This window comes from Lissotriton vulgaris, chromosome 5 (genome assembly GCF_964263255.1).
Source record: "Lissotriton vulgaris chromosome 5, aLisVul1.2, whole genome shotgun sequence".
NCBI lineage: Eukaryota > Metazoa > Chordata > Amphibia > Caudata > Salamandridae > Lissotriton > Lissotriton vulgaris.
The window spans coordinates 1,512,155,420-1,512,172,900 of NC_141693.1; the positions used below are offsets into that span (position 1 = coordinate 1,512,155,420).

General features: G+C 45.3%; 1 protein-coding gene across 2 annotated transcripts in view; it reads right to left on the minus strand.

Moving 5' to 3' along the window:
- Positions 1-767: 767 nt before the first annotated feature.
- Positions 768-17,481, minus strand: part of SORT1 (sortilin 1) — a 577,196-nt gene continuing 560,482 nt past the window's right edge. For both annotated transcript variants that reach the window (XM_086923559.1, XM_086923558.1), the window contains exons 19-20: positions 6,756-6,876; positions 768-6,234 (exon numbers count right to left, since the gene is read on the minus strand). In XM_086923559.1, the coding sequence (XP_086779685.1) occupies positions 6,220-6,234; positions 6,756-6,876 (136 nt within the window). In that variant the 3' untranslated portion in view covers positions 768-6,219. The remainder of the gene's footprint in view (positions 6,235-6,755; positions 6,877-17,481) is intronic.

A 17,481-nucleotide genomic window follows, 5' to 3' on the forward strand; every position in this document is an offset into this window, starting at 1 on the left:
CCCCATCACCCTCATTGAGGAAGAACGGAGAAAGAGTAGGTAGGGCAGCGATGCACAGTCCACTTGAAGAACGCATAGGGGTTAGCCAGGAGTCCAGAACCAAAATGTGCAGAGGAGAGAATCAATAATGGAGGAGAGCCTGGGCCGTTATCTAGTTCCAGGTGGTTGGGAGGGGGTCGGATGGGGTGATGGGAGGAGCAGGCCCCACAAAGGCACCACCAGCCCGTGGAGGATCCCCACAGAAGCAGCACTGCCCCCAGGTAGGCCGCCAGGAGGCGAGCGGGGCCATGACGTGCAACAAAATGCAGAGGAAGGCCCGGCCCACAAGGTGCCATCCAGGCTGGAAAGGTCCTATGGCGTGGAGACTCTGGCATCGGCCCAAACAATTAACAGGATGGCATCCCTTCTCTGGAATGCCACTGAGCAGCCTGATGGAGCCTGGCCGCCGCAAAGCAAACAGGATAAAGGGCCCTAGTGTCTGAGTGAGCAAACTATGGATCCACCATCTTGGTCCGCTTGGCCACACCCCCTTACTACAAATAATTGTTGCTATCCCTGAGAAATTGTTTGGTTCAGTGCCAAGAGGAAAGCTGATGATGAGCAATACAGATTCAGTTATTTCCCTCTTCCACTGAGCTCATACTTCGACTTGCATGTTTCACCATCAATGCCAGCGCTTATTAATGTGTCCTTCACTCCACTTCACTGGGCTCATATTTTAACAAGAGAATTTTCAACAAAAAAAATAATAAAACTAGCACAGCACAAAAAGTTAATTTTGTTTATTGTAAATTAAATATTGCAAATATACAGAAAATAGTAATGGTACAAAGTTATTACACTTCTTTTTTTCACACAAGATCCAGGATTATTTACAAACTGATATCATTTTCTGGTAAGTATCCGTTTCAGCTTGTACCTTTCGGGAGACAGTGAGATGCTTCTGACACACACCCAAACAAGCTTCTTGCTGGGGGTATAATAACGAATTATTAGGACCATTCTCTTCCTATGCCTCAACTAAGATGGGGAGCAGTCTCTACTGCCTAAACCAAAACTGCTTTCTCAGAGAACTCCTTGTCTTTCACTGGTAAAATCCCCAAAAACCTATCCTTCGACCCCAACACTTGTGTTACATCCACACAGAGCAAACTCCCAAAACAGCTGCTCTTACATGGCTACAGACAGGGATCCCTAAAGCAGCTTTCATTTGATGGTGAAATAGTGTTTGACATGAGAGTGCCTGCTTTTTTAAAGACTTTCTTCACAACATGTCCAACAGTGCCTCCTTTACAGCTGCAACACAACTAACTAAAGAACGGCATAAATGAGTGCAGAATGTGCGTGTTGACATGGACCCATGACATCCAACCCACAATTACATTGTGATACACACACCCTCTCGTATGCAATATTTGCTACATTTTATACCATGAATGAGCAGATACCCCATTTACAGACATCCCACAGGCAAGTCCTTCACCTTAAGGTGCATACCCACAGATAAAGTACTAACTCATTTGCAGTGGTGGATGAGCCACGGTAATCTGTTCTCTCACCACTGCTATTTGAGATCGGCCTACTCTGGAGGGGCATGATAGAACAAGTGTTTGTCCCTCAGTAAGGGACAAGAGAAGGAAAGGATTTTAGGTTGGGACAGAAGGAAAGGATATACTGAATTAAGTGCAACATAATGCTATTTACCATTTAATTTGTATGTACAAATAACAGGCCATCTAAACATACTGTACAAAAGTGCACCCACTGTTTCCATCCTCTGTAGTACCAGCATTTGCCAAATGTAGACAAGTGACCTCCACTGCAGCAGAGTGCAAACCTCCTGAGAGGACACTGGGTGGAGACATTACAGTAATCAAAAGCAATGCTTTTTATTTTACCAAGAAAATGAGGTGAAATGCCACGGTCAACAGTTTTGCATCAAGCTTTCAGTAGATTGTGCTTAGAATTAAACTCCACTAGTGCGAAAGGATTACTGAAAACATTTGTAAAAGCTTAAGACTTTGGACATCATTTTATTTAGGCCTCTTACGTTTATCTATAAAGGGCCTGCACAAGAATCCTGTCTTTCTGCTTTTGAAGAGGGAGGATATAAAAATGAATTTATAACAAACAGGTATGACTTTCCAACCATGTTCATAATCTCAGGAAACATATCTGCTTAGTTTAAGTTCTCAAAGCTAAAGAACCATTAGCAACATTCAATAACCCTAACTCTCAAAAGCAATTAAACTGATCCGATGCCCTTATGAACAGACATAGGGGAACGCTGTAGTGACACGCTAAAACATCTTACTGGAGATATAGTAACAAATTCACCAAAGGATGTCCTTCAGCATAGACAGGCGATTAACTTTAGGATCAGTGCATTCTCTCTTGCCACAAACAGAAAATTGTAGAGTATTAATGAAGTAAGAAAGATCTCCATAGTGGCCTCAGGTAAAGTGTTCTGCATCAGAAGTGCTACAGAGGAATAGGACGGATTTTCAAAATATGAAAAAAAGAAATTTAGATTCTACTGCTTCCAAAAAAAAAAATGTTGAACCTCTCATCTTTCCTTTTCCTTAGGATCGAGTACAGACTTATGTGACTGAATTGGTTAAGAAAGGAACTATTTTATAAGGATTATAAGGAGATCTGTAGCTATCCCGCACTTGTATGAAAGGGTTGGGTATGTCTGCTGAGCTGGGTATGATCCTCTTTGGACTGTTCAATCCACAGGTATGTGAGGGGAGGTGCCAGTGTCAAATAATCTCTGTGTTGAGACTTTCACTGCCACCAGAAAAAAGTGGCATTGAGCATCATACTTTTCTTCAAAATGAATTACAGAGAAAGAAAATCTACAGGTTTGCAAAGCCTAAAACGCAACTTGAGACCAAGCATTGACGTTAGTTGAGACGGCACAACTGTTACTTAACAGGTTCAATTTCAAAATGCGTCTAGCTTAAAGGTTTTGGGGCAGAGGCCACCAGCTTCTGAGGCCAGGTAACATCTTGTTTGAAAGCAATCAATTAAAACTGTTCATTTGGCTGAGTAAGCCATCTACAAATCCAGACGCAGAAGTGGAAAACAAAAAAACATCTTCAGAAGAAAGTAAAATCATAACATAAGGGTTGTTTTAATTACACAGAGGCAGCTTTTACCTTTCCATCGACATTTTAAAGTCTGTTTATACTTGCATTTGTATTTCACCTACACCAACTTAGAAAACTGGCAATTTGGCATTGGTCTATCCACCAGTGCCAATTTTATTGAGCAACCCAGTAGAAATAAAGCACAGATCACCTGAACTGGATGAGGAAAAGTAAAAACCAAAAGGTATTTCATTAGAACTAAAATCATCAAAAGCAGATTCTCTGATGTAAAATTCAATATGACTTGAATTGAAAACATGTATTAATGGAGATGTTAAGAGGTTAGTAAAAAAAATGTGTCCTGAAAACTAAAAGTGCTCATGAACATCCGTTTGGTGTCTAAAGACCCTTCATAGGTGGGAAGAAAAAGGGAGGAGGAAGAGTAGGTCTGTAGCTTTTATAAAATATTCAGCATCGCAGAAGTTTAACTATCTCAGATCCTGCTCCCAAGTAGCTGGGGACATCTCAAGCACAGCTCATGCTCGTGATAAGATTCTCCTATCTGTAACAAAACCTTTGATCTTTCGGGGTTGATAAAGAATATTCAGTCTTGTTCCACCGCAGACCATATAGGGGGCATTACATTGTGTCTTCCAATGGAGCAAGACAGGTAAAAATTCTACACAAAAGGATGATATAAATATTCCCGAAGGGACAAGAGTTAGGCAAATGCCCTTCACATAAACTGATGCTACTCAACTCACACTCGTTAGGAAGTGAAAACACTTTGAGAATGAAAGAAAAAAGTTTTAGTGCAACAGAATCCCCAAAAGACACTTTTTAGAGCCACTGAAGAACATCAGTTAAACAAATAACCTCCTTACCATCTGTGGAAATTGGCACATATGTTGTATGTAGGGTCTTCCACCTCAACTATTAAGGACAAATGTTATGGATTATATACTAATCGTTTAACTGATTTTAATTATTATTCTAAGTCGTGAGATTGTACCATGGTAACTCTTGAAGCTCCAATAGTTGGAAATCTTGCACGTCAAAAATAAAACAATTGAAAGTAGATCAGTATATTAAATGAACCAGGCAGGTCAAATGAAATAACAATTTAAAAAAAAGGAAACAAGATGGTAGTAAGCTGGAGTTTGCAATAAGTAGTAAGGAAATGGATTCTATCCCGATTAAAATATTATGGATAAACAGATGAGAGGACTGATCTACAGGAACAAAGACAGATTCTGATGTAGTCAAATGAGGAGGTAGGTTGAGACCTACATGACTGAATACGGCTATAAAAAAATAGGTTGTGAACTAAGGCACACAGTACCTACACAGTAAGACCAAAAGAGACAGGCGAGGAGACATACAGAATTAAATACCTACACACAGAGAGTCAGGCGAAGAGACCTGCATAACTCAACCACAGAGGTGAACTGGCAAGATCGTATGTAGGGAGGATCCAATTTATGTATTAGTTCTCCATGTCAAGTTCCACATCCACCTTTCCGTTTGTAACCATTTTGTTTACCTTAATTGAACGATCTATTTGGGCAGTACAGATGACCGAATATTCAATGCTTACTGCTTTCCAGGTACTCTTCCATGGTCAATAGTAACATTAAGTAACTGTCCATGCACTTCTCATTTCAATAATCAAGAGAACCTGTTGAAAACAGGGTAAGGTTCAAAGGCAAAGAAGACAGCTGCTATAAGGCTGAAAGTTCTATTAATGCAGTGTCTTATGTAAGTGCAGAATAATCAATCTTCAACTAACACACAGCTTATTTGCATTGCGTACCAGTCTATGGATCTATTTCTTAACAGTGTATCATTACCATAGCTTTTATAATTCATGCTTATTGCCTCAATTTCTCAACCCATATTGTTTTGTTTATAAATAGTTTGCTGTCCCACTTTGGTCAGTTAGGGTGCTCCCTACACCCAGAAACTTTCTTACCACTTATGTGAGGGGAGTTACATACCACAGATACAATGAAAATCAAATTAAATCTTTCCCATTAATCAGCATGTTTCAAGAAGGTGTTTTATTTGCATCAGTAGCTCATATTAAACCTTCAAACCCCATTCCACCCCCTTCCCCCCCCCCCAAAAAAAACCCAGGTAATTTTGGATAGACTTCGTTTTCTTAAGTGATTGAACATTAAATAAATATGGCTACTAAGTGTAGAAGAAAAAGAAAAACAGCATTGTATTGGCAAACCTCAAATCACCACCTACCAATTAATACCCCAAAGCTTTCTCTCTCTCTCTCACACACCCACTAACCTAACACACAGACCTAACATTCCATCTTCATCAGTTAATAAAAGCTTCTGTGTATCATAACCGTACAGATAAGAACTTCCAACTGCAAGTAACATGAAGATCATTACTGACTATTAGGTGGACGTGAGTAAACTTATAATGGGGGCTCAGTGCCTGAGCCTACCATACAAGTCTATGTGGAGGCACTCTGAGGACATCAAGAGACTATCGAGCAACAAATGCTGCTCAATTGCTCAGTGTCTGAATAACGCAGTCATGAATACTACAGAGCTCCGTCTGAAGGGCCACTGCAGGTCTGGGGTATTAAAGCAGCACCAATGTCACAAGTCACTCTACATCACCATCATTTCAACTCTACCCTTTTCCTTGATTCAATTACACTCATGAATTCATAAAATGAATGTAAGTAAGTTAAGAAAACATTAAATATCAAAAAGTAAAACTCCAATATTTCCCTCTCTGTAGGGCCAAGTCCCACAGATGGTTGCCTCTTCATTAGTGAGTCACCTTACTTTCTTTCAAGTGTTTCTGGATGACTCGTTTTTTAAAATTATTTTTTGGAGGTGGTACTTGAATCACACACTCCAAGTACTTCACCCTTCACCTACGCCTGTTCTTCTGCTGCCAGGGGCAGCTAAGCTAGAAGGCATCTCCGAGGGAGAAACAGGTTCCCATTTAATGTCCCTCAAAAACGAAGGGCACTGGATTAGATAAGCATTTAATTTCAGAGGTTTAAAATAAAAAAATATTGGAATGCAATGCTCCATTTGCTTCCAAGTTGTGTCCACCGGAGTAGTCTTCAGGTCTTGCAAGCTTCCAGACAATGCTATTCAAGGAGGTCCTGTGGGACAGCAGAGAGGGCGAGAGAGAAAGAAAAAGTAGCTGTGAGTGATGCACTAATCACCAACTAATCTTTGGACAGGAAAGGGGGGGGGGTGTAAGCTGAAAGCGCACTCGGGATCAGACTATCAGACCCTAAATTCCTCATCTTTAATTGTCCCACACTACTAAATACAAATTCATGCACAGACACACTACCCTACCAACCCATGCAACAAGATTGTGAACTCACTCGTCATGCATCCCAAGCACACTATGCTGTCATTTAATGTTACTGCTTAACGTCCTGCTATCATTGCCCTCCCACGACCCAACTTGTCAATTACTACAAATGGGGCAAGAGTAATGTTTATAACCTTGTGCTCAAGGTGCCAAACCAACTCCAAGACGAAGACAGGTTTTATATATTCTCTTCAATACAAGACAGCCTATTAGCCCTCTTAAGGCACAAAACAGTGGCAGAAACATCCTCAAATAAACCAAATACTGAGCCCTCATCACACATGAATGGGTTTAGTGTACCTCATCTGAGTCGTCGTGGTAACCAGTCCGTTTATTTACATCAACAATACTTGTGTCCAGAGAGTCTGTTCCATTTGCCTCTGCGTGTTGCTGGAGAATAGAGTATCGATGGACTAAAAATCTAGAACACAAACAAACCACACATGCATGAGTGTATTCTGCTCCTAGTGCATTAGATGCAGATCAATATAGAAAGGCTTGCCCAATCAACTAGACAGCAGGAAAACGAGCGCTATTTGAATGAGTAATTTATTTGTAAAATAAGTAGTCTAGAATTTGCATATTTCATGATTTGACAGGTTATCAACTGACATCCGGATAGGTCAAAACAACAAGTTACTTACCTTCGGTATCGCTCTTTCTGGTGGGTACTCTAACTGCAGATTTCACATCTTTATAATACCCTCATGCTCTGGACAGGATCCAGAAGAGATTTGAGCAACATTGCTCCCTCACGTCGGTAGTTGGCATTGTGCAACTCCACTCCGACTTTGTTGTACCCCCAGAAGTGACAAATAGAGCCACATTAAAACACCACCCCTGCGTGTGTACATCAGTATCTTTATTGACAAGCCCATCAATATTCAGAGATACCAATGTACAGATTTCCAGGTTGGGGCATTTTAAGAGTGGAAAGCAGACCATTTCACAGAACAGGGTGGAGGGGGAAGGGGGCAGTGGAGAATCTGCAGTCACAGAGTATCCACCAGAAGGTAAGTAACTTGTTCCTCTGATAGAGACTTCTAATCGCAGATTCCTTACCTTAAAATAGATACCCAACCATAACTATCTTGAACTCGGTCTGCAAAGAAGCTTAGACAAAAGTCATGGAGGAGTGAACGGCCAAATTCATCATCACGACGGACCTGACAGTCCAAGCAGTAGTGCTTCATAAATGTATGGAGGTACGTCCATGCGCCAGATGTCCATGACAGACACCCCGCATGCTAACACAGTAGTAGTGACTTTGGCCGTGGTGGAATGAGCCTACAAGGCCTGGGAGGTTGCTTCTTCGCCGGTGCCTAGCAGATTTTTATGCAGAGTACTATCCACAGCTCTGGCCTTTATTCCTGTGAATGCAAAGAGGAGCTCATTGTCCACCCGATGATCTTTGGTGTAATGAATAAAGAATTATAGTGCTTTTTTTTGGGTCCAAATAATCGAGCTGCTTCTACTTTTTGTGCGGATGAGGTCGCATATAGCACACCAGCAGAGTAATGGTCTGGCCAATGTGAAAAGGAGTGACCACATTCGAAAGAAAATAGGCATGTGAACTTGGCATCAGTTTTTCTGGAAAGAAGTTGGCAAAGTCTGAAACTCTATGACCCTCCTGGCCAAGGTAATGGCAACCAGGAACACTGTTTTTCGGAGTCAAGAGACGCAAAGGGCCCCTATGCAGGGCTCAAATGGCGAACACATGAGAAAACAAGGAAAATAAGGTCTCCATTGAGGCATCACAAAAAGAGTCAAGTCAAGTCATGAAATTTGTATAGCGCACTACATACCCAGAGGGTTTCAAGGCGCTTCGGAAGGGGAGGAAGATTATTTGTCAAATATCCATGTTTTAAGCTGCTTTCTGAACGCTAGGTGGTTCTGGGTGAGGCGAAGGTAAGCGGGGAGTGAGTTCCATGTTTTAGCAGCCAGGTAAGAAAAGGATCTGCCTCCCATGGTGGTCTTGCTGATGCGGGGTACAGTGGCGAGGGCTTGGCTGGAAGAGCGTAGTTGGCGGGAGGGGGTGTAGAAGGATAGTCGAGAGTTGAGGCAATCTGGTCCGATGTCGTAGAGTGATTTGTGTGCGTGGGTAAGCAGTCGGAAAGTGATCCTTTTATTGACGGGTAGCCAGTGGAGGTCTTTAAGGTGACCAGAAATGTGTTCGTTGCGTGGGATGTCTAATATGAGCCTGGCTGAGGCGTTTTGGATTCGTTGGAGTTTCTTCTGGAGTTTGGCGGTGGTACCTGCGTAGAGGGTGTTACCGTAGTCCAGTCGGCTCGTGACCAGAGCGTGGGTGACTGTTTTCCTTGTTTCGGAGGGGATCCAGCAAAATGTTTTTCTGAGCATGCGAAGAATGTTGAAGCAGGAAGAGGATACGGCGCTGACTTGTCTGTTCATTGAGAGTGAAGAGTCCAGGATGACGCCAAGGTCTTGTGCGTGGTCTGTCGGGATGGGTGCTTTTCCGAGGGCTTCCGGCCACCAGGAGTCGTCCCAAGCAGAGGGGGATGTACCTAAGATGAGGACTTCTGTTTTGACTGAGTTCAGTTTTAGACGGCTTTGTTTCATCCATTCGGCAACTTCTTTCATTCCTTCGTGTAGGTTAGTTTTGGCGGTGCTGGGGTCGTTGGTGAGAGAGAGGATCAGTTGAGTGTCGTCCGCGTAGGAGATGATGTTGAGGTTGTGTTGGCGTGCGATGGCCGCGAGGGGGCTCATGTATACGTTGAAGAGGGTGGGGCTGAGTGAGGATCCTTGAGGTACTCCGCATATGAGTTCAGAGGCTTCTGACTTGAATGGAGGAAGGCGGACTCTCTGGGTTCTTCCGGTGAGGAATGAGGTGATCCATTCAAGTGCTTTTCCTTGGATTCCGATGTTATTGAGGCGTTGTAGAAGGGTGCTGTGGCAGACTGTATCGAATGCTGCAGAGAGGTCGAGGAGGATGAGGGCGACTGTGTCTCCATTGTCCAGTAGAGTTCGAATGTCGTCTGTTGCTGCGATGAGGGCGGTCTCAGTGCTGTGTTTTGCTCGGAAGCCAGATTGTGAGGGGTCGAGGGATTTGTTGGCTTCGAGGAAGGCGGCGAGCTGGTTGTTGACGGCTTTCTCGATGACTTTGGCCGGGAATGGAAGAAGCGAGATGGGGCGGTAATTTTTGAGTTCGGTGGGGTCGGCTGTTGGTTTTTTCAGAAGGGCGGTGAGTTCAGCGTGTTTCCAGCCTTCTGGGAAGGTAGCGGAGTTGAAGGAAGAGTTGATGACGTCTCTGAGGTGCGGTGCTATGACGGAGTCTGCTTTGTTGAAGATGTGGTGAGGGCATGGGTCTGTGGGGGATCCTGAATGGATGGAGTTCATCAGGCGGATGGTGTCCTCAGTGGAGATTGGGTTCCAGGCGTTAAGGGTGTTCGCAGGGGGAAGATGGTCAGCAGATGGTGGGGTGGGTTGGTTTCCGGGTTGGTTGTCAAAGCTGTTGTGGATGTCTGCAATCTTGTTGTGGAAGAATGAGGCTAGGGAGTCGCAGAGGGTTTGAGAAGGGGTGATGTCGTTGGAGTTGGCCGAGGGATTGGAAAATTCCTTGACGATGTTGAAAAGTTCCTTGCTGTTGTGGGCGTTGTTGTCAAGTCGATTCTTGAATGCTGTTTTCTTGGCTTTTCGGATCAGTTGGTGGTGAGTGCGGGTGGCGCTTTTGAAGGCGTCCTTGGTGCAGGTGGTTGGGTCTTTTTTCCAGGCCTTTTCAAGGGAGCGGCAGAGTTTCTTGGACTTCTTGAGATCATCGTTGAACCAAGAGGCTTTCTTGCTGCCAGGTTTGCTTTGACGTTTTTTCAGTGGGGCTAATGTGTCGGCGGTGTTGGATAACCATAGGGAGAAGTTGGCGGCGGCTTCGTTGGCGTTAGAAGAGAAGGCTGGGGAGTTTCGAAGGAGCGATGTGGAGATTTGGTCCGTGGTGATTTTGTTCCAGTTTCTTTGAAGGGTAGGTTGGGAGTGGTTGATGGGTTTCGGCTTGTTGTAGGTGAAGTGAACGCAGCTGTGGTCGGTCCATAGGAGATCCGTAGTGTGGCTGAAAGAGACATGATTGCTGGATGTGAAGATGGGGTCGAGTGTGTGACCTGCGATGTGGGTGGGGGAAGTGACTAGTTGTTTAAGTTCCGAGGTTGGCGAGGTTGTCTAAGAGGGTGGCGGTGTTGCGGTCGTTGATCTTTTCGAGGTGAAAGTTGAGGTCTCCCAGGAGGATGTAGTCTTTGGAGGGGAGCGCGTGTGGGGTGATGAAGTCCGTGATGTCTTCACTGAATTTTGCGCGGGGTCCTGGTGGTCTGTAGAGGAGAGTGCCTCTGAGTGTAGTTTTGGGGTCGATGTGGATTTGGAAGTGGAGGTGTTCGGAGTTGGCGAGGTTGGCGTCAGAGCTGGTTGAGATGCGGATAGATTTCTTATGAACGATAGCGATTCCTCCTCCTGTGTGGGTGGTACGGTCTTTGCGGGTGATCTTGTAGTCTTCAGGGATGGCAATGGTGATGTCTGGTGCGGAGGAAGCGTTCATCCATGTTTCTGTTAGGAAGGCGACGTCTGGAGAGAAGGAGTCTAGTAAGTTCCAAAGGTCAATGGCGTGCCTGTGCACCGATCGGGTGTTGAGAAGGATGCATTGAAGGTGGTTGGGGTCGGGAATCTGTGGAGTGGTCGTAGCGGAGGTGTTGTCGGTGCCGATGAATTTGCAGGAGTAGCAGGAGAATGGTCCATGGGTGTGTCCAGGAGCGGCTTGGACGCAGTTGGGGGCGCGGCCGGGGTTAAGGGCTAGGAGGGAGGCGGCATCATAGGTAATGCGGGAGGGCTGGGCAGCGCGAGGAACAGGGGGTCTGGCGCTGGGCGCGGGCCAGGCGCGGACGGGCGTAGACGGGCTTACCTTTGGCGCACCTTCGGCGCGGGTTGGGCGCGGACGCTGCGCGTAGACGCTGCGCGTGGGAACTCCTGTCATATATGGATGGTGGAGGGGGAGGGCGTCACAGCTGGGAGGCGGGGCGGGCACACGAGGACAACAACAAACAAAATGGAGGCGGAGGGGGGGGCACAGCGTAGCGCTACAGTCTAGCGCGCTAACAGGACTGAAAGCACTGTGGAAATAACCAGTAAAGCGCTAATGAATCAAAGCGGCAATATTCAACACAGCAGATGAAGTGTCCAAATAAATTACACAATTAAAGCAGTACAGGCAAGTCAGCGCTACGTAATAGTTAATATAGCAGGCGGAATGTCACAAAGCAGTACAAACAGGCAGCGCTAATAAATAATTAATACAGCAGGCGATATGAAAGCAAATGAAAGGCGCTTTTTAAACTCAAACTTCTAGCAATGCAGCGCGATAAAACCAGATGCCTGCAAGAGATACTGAGAGCGACCACTCAGCTTGTAGGCGAGGAGCGAGTCACGGCGAATGTAGAGAGTGGAGCGCTCTTACTATTCTGTGGGAGGGCGTCACAGCTGGGAGGCGGGGCGGGCACACGAGGACAACAACAAACAAAATGGAGGCGGAGGGGGGGGCACAGCGTAGCGCTACAGTCTAGCGCGCTAACAGGACTGAAAGCACTGTGGAAATAACCAGTAAAGCGCTAATGAATCAAAGCGGCAATATTCAACACAGCAGATGAAGTGTCCAAATAAATTACACAATTAAAGCAGTACAGGCAAGTCAGCGCTACGTAATAGTTAATATAGCAGGCGGAATGTCACAAAGCAGTACAAACAGGCAGCGCTAATAAATAATTAATACAGCAGGCGATATGAAAGCAAATGAAAGGCGCTTTTTAAACTCAAACTTCTAGCAATGCAGCGCGATAAAACCAGATGCCTGCAAGAGATACTGGGAGCGACCACTCAGCTTGTAGGCGAGGAGCGAGTCACGGCGAATGTAGGGAGTGGAGCGCTCTTACTATTCTGTGGGAGGGCGTCACAGCTGGGAGGCGGGGCGGGCACACGAGGACAACAACAAACAAAATGGAGGCGGAGGGGGGGGCACAGCGTAGCGCTACAGTCTAGCGCGCTAACAGGACTGAAAGCACTGTGGAAATAACCAGTAAAGCGCTAATGAATCAAAGCGGCAATATTCAACACAGCAGATGAAGTGTCCAAATAAATTACACAATTAAAGCAGTACAGGCAAGTCAGCGCTACGTAATAGTTAATATAGCAGGCGGAATGTCACAAAGCAGTTCAAACAGGCAGCGCTAATAAATAATTAATACAGCAGGCGATATGAAAGCAAATGAAAGGCGCTTTTTAAACTCAAACTTCTAGCAATGCAGCGCGATAAAACCAGATGCCTGCAAGAGACACTGGGAGCGACCACTCAGCTTGTAGGCGAGGAGCGAGTCACGGCGAATGTAGGGAGTGGAGCGCTCTTACTATTCTGTGGGAGGGCGTCACAGCTGGGAGGCGGGGCGGGCACACGAGGACAACAACAAACAAAATGGAGGCGGAGGGGGGGCACAGCGTAGCGCTACAGTCTAGCGCGCTAACAGGACTGAAAGCACTGTGGAAATAACCAGTAAAGCGCTAATGAATCAAAGCGGCAATATTCAACACAGCAGATGAAGTGTCCAAATAAATTACACAATTAAAGCAGTACAGGCAAGTCAGTGCTACGTAATAGTTAATATAGCAGGCGGAATGTCACAAAGCAGTTCAAACAGGCAGCGCTAATAAATAATTAATACAGCAGGCGATATGAAAGCAAATGAAAGGCGCTTTTTAAACTCAAACTTCTAGCAATGCAGCGCGATAAAACCAGATGCCTGCAAGAGACACTGGGAGCGACCACTCAGCTTGTAGGCGAGGAGCGAGTCACGGCGAATGTAGGGAGTAGGCTGGAACTAATGTTTTAAACCTTTCAATAACAGAGTCATAGGTGACAAACAGGCAGCTTTGATCCAGCAGCTGCAAGAAAGCCTAAATGGCTGACATATTACCTTTAACTGTGCCCAGAGCAAGACCATGTCAGGCTAAAGAAAGAACAAATACCACAACCTCCACAAGAGGTGCAGAAAACGGGTTCACATGGCGTAAGGAACACCAAGTCACAAACTTATCCCAACAGCAGATTTAGTGGAAAGACATCTGGCTGCCAAGATGACATAACAAAGTTTGGTAGAGAAATCAAAAAGTCTCAACTCCTCTTGCTCAATCTGCATACATGACGGTGGAGAATAAGCAAGTTCAGCTATGCTTCTGTGTTAGGAGATCCTCCTGTAGGGGCAGAATGACCAGAGGACAGATTCTCAGGAGTTCAGGAAACCATACTTTCTGTGCCCAATACAGAGTTACTAGGAAGACTTGGCCCAGTCGGTCTCGATCCTCTTGAGAAATCAGAGCGGGAAAAATATCAGCAAAAAGGCATACAGGAGTCCAGAGTTCCACTCTAAGTGGAATGTGTCGCTGAGCAACAGACGGTTTGGAAACCCCAGTGTGCACAAGTGCAGGCTTGGTGCATTGTCGGTGCTAGAGAATAGATCGAGCCAAGGTTTTCCCCATTCTCGGAAAAGACCTTGCACCAGCTCTGGAAGGAATATGCTACCTACCAGTATGCATCTGTTCTTGGCATGTAGGGCTGCTGACATTCATATCTGTGCATAGATCGCAGCCTAGTGTTGGGTCCGGATGATTGCACATTGTTGTCCTGGAAGAGTCTTCGAAGTATCACGAGATAGGTAGCTCCTCCCCTTGACTACAGTGCGCATGGACATCCTTTCCATCCTCAGATTGTTTTTCGCCATTGTGGCAGAGATGGAGTGTGGTACAGTAAGAGATGTCCATGGAAGAAAGTAAGAGTAAGAATGAATGCTACAGCTACGACAGGCACCGGGGAGGAGGGTGGGCGATATGAATGTCAGCAGCCCTACATGCCAAGAACAGATGCATACTGGTAAGTAGCACATTCCGTTCGAGGCATGTGGGCTGCTGAATTCATATCTGTGCATAGAATGTATGGTAGTTCCTCTCCCTAGCGGTGGCTACCTGTGCCAGCTGCAGCAGTTTGAAATCGAGTTTTTAGAACAGCCTGTCCTACAGCAGCTTGCTGTTTGGAATGTACATCTACACAATAGTGTTTTGTGAAAGTATGTATGGTGGACCATGTGGCTGCTTTACATATTTCCTATAGAGGAATGTTTCCTAGGAAAGCCATGGATGCCCCTAGTTTGCGTGTGGAATGCGCTCTTGGGGGAACTGTTAAAGTGCGTTTTGCTTTAAGATAACATATCTGAATGCACTTAACTATCCATCTGGCTAACCCAGATTTTTAAATGGGGTTGCCTTTATGTTGTGGTGAAAATGCAACAAACAACTGTTTAGTTTTCCTAAAATCCTTAGTTCTATCAATGTAGTATAGAAGAGCTCTTTTGACATCTAGTGTGTGTAGCGCCCTTTCAGGTACTGACTGTGGATTTGGAAAGACCACTGGCAGTTCTATTGTTTGATTTATATGAAAATGGGATACCACTTTTGGCATACATTTAGGGTTTGTTCTAAGAACTACCCTTTTTGCATGCATTTGGATGAATGGGCCCCCGGGCAGCAATCGTGCTTTTATAAATTCACTTTTCATTTAATTTCAATAGTTAGGGCTTGCAGCTCACTAACTCTTCTAAGCGAAGTAATCGCTACCAGAAAAGCTACCTTCCATGTTAGGAACTGTAATTCACATGAATGCAACGGTTCAAATGGTGGTCCCATTAGTCTGGTTAAAACGACGTTTAGGTTCCAGACAGGTGAAGGTGGGTGTTTTGGGAGGATTATTCGTTTGAGTCCCTCCATGAATGCTTTAATTGCAGGCACTCTAAACAGCGAAAGATGCTGCCTGTTTTGAAGATAAGCTGCAATGGCAGCTAAGTGTATTCTTATAGAGGAATAAGCTAGATTGCAACGATGTAGGTGCAAAAGGTAGCAAATGATATTTTGCGTTGAAGCATCTAGTGGGTTTATGTCATTGTTATTGTATTACAGTAAATGACAAAACGCTTCCACTTAGCTGCGTAACAAGCTCTTGTAGTAGGTTTTCTTGCCTCCTTGATAATGTTCATACAGCCTGGAGATAAGTTTAGGTACCCAAACTCTAAGATTTCAGGGGCCAGATTGCAAGGTTCAGTTGTTGCGGATCTGGGTGCTGTATGTCTCCATGGCTGAGTGAGAAGAGTGGGTGTTAGCCGTAGTCTTTGATGAGGCACCACGGAAAGTTCTAGAAAAGTTGTGTACCATGGTTGCCTCGCCCATGTTGGAGCAACCAGAATTAGTGTCAATGAGTGTTGGCGTAGTTTGAGTGCCACTAGCGGTATTAATGGTGCTGGGGGAAAAGCGTACGCAAATTTGCCTGACCAGTTCATCCATATCGCATTGCCCTGCGACTGCAGATGTGGAAACCTGGCGGCAAAGTACTGGCATTTTGTGTTTTCTTTTGTGGCAAACAGGTCTATCTCTGGTTGACCCCACTGCTGGAAGTACGGTTGTAGCACTGTGGGATGAATCTCCCACTCGTGCATTTGTTGGCTGTGTCTGCTGAGCAAATCCGCTATTTGGTTGTCCTTGCCTGGGAGGTGTTCCGCCATGAGAAAAATGTTTCTTTGAATGGCCCACTTCCACATGCTTTGGGCTACATTTGATAGCTATAGAGAGTGTGTTCCTCCCTGTTTCTGCATGTAGTACATTGCTGTCATGTTGTCCGTCCGGATCAACACAGTTTTGTTGCATAAATGTACTTTAAACGCTTTCATTGACAAGAAAATTGCCATAATCTCTAACAAGTTGATGTGCATTTTCTTTTGTTGTGTCGTCCATAGGCCCTACACTGTGTACTGAAGGACATGGGCTCCCCATCCTGTCAGGGATGCGTATGTTGTCAACACTATCTGTGGTACAGGCTCTTGGAACAGTCGTCCCTTGCAAAGGTTTTGTGGATTCCACCAATGCAGAGAGTTGTATGCACGACTGGTCACCAACACTAGGTCTTCTAATTGTCCTTGAGCCTGGTTCCACTGCTGTGCTAAGCACTGTTGTAGCGGACGCATGTGCAGTCTTGCGTGAGGGACTATGAAGATGCACGAAGCCATCATGCCTATGAGTTGCATAAACACTCGGGCAGAGAGCGAGTGTTGGGGCTTGAACTTTTGGATGAGCAGTTGCATACTGTTTATCCTTGCAGTGTTTGGGTATGCTTTTGCCTCCAGAGTATTTATTGTTGCGCCCAGGTACTGCTGTACGTGTGACGGCTGGAGATGAGATTTTTGGGTAGTTCAACGTGAAGCCTAGACTGTGCAGGAGGTGAATGGTCTTTGACATGTGGCTGGCACATTGCTGGGCTGACTTTGCTTGTATTAGCCAGTCGTCCAGGTACGGATAGACGTGAATATGTTGTCTTCTTAAATGTGCAGCTACTGTCGCTAGGCATTTTGTGAACACCCTTGGGGCTGTAGTTACACCAAATGGAAGGACTTTGAATTGGTAATGTTGATTTTGCATTGTGAACCGTAGATAATTCCTGTGCGCTGGATGTATTGGTATATGGAAGTATGCATCCTTGAGGTCCAAAGTTGCGAGGAAGTCTCCTTGTTGCAACAGTGGTAAGACTTGTTGTAGAGTCAGCATATGGAAATGCTCTGATAAAATGTATTGATTTAGGGGCCTGAGGTCCAATATGGGTCTGAGAGACCCGTCATTTTGGGGGATGAGGAAGTGAGTATACCCCTGTACCCTGATGTTCTAATGGTACTAGTTCTATGGCCCATTTTTGCAGCTGCTGATGACTTCTTGCTGCAATAAGTTCAGGTGTTCTGCAGACATAGGACGGTGTCTTGGTGGTATGTTGGGTGGTGTGGAGGTTAGCTCTAGGCAATAGCCACCCTGGATGATTTGCCTTACCCACTTGTCTGTAGTGATGTTTTACCAGACTGGTAGGAACTGCTGTAATCGTCCCCCGACTGGTGTTGTATGGTCTGGGGGTAGCGCTTTGAAGTCACTGTTTTGTGTTGGTAGAGGATCTGGTGGTATTATT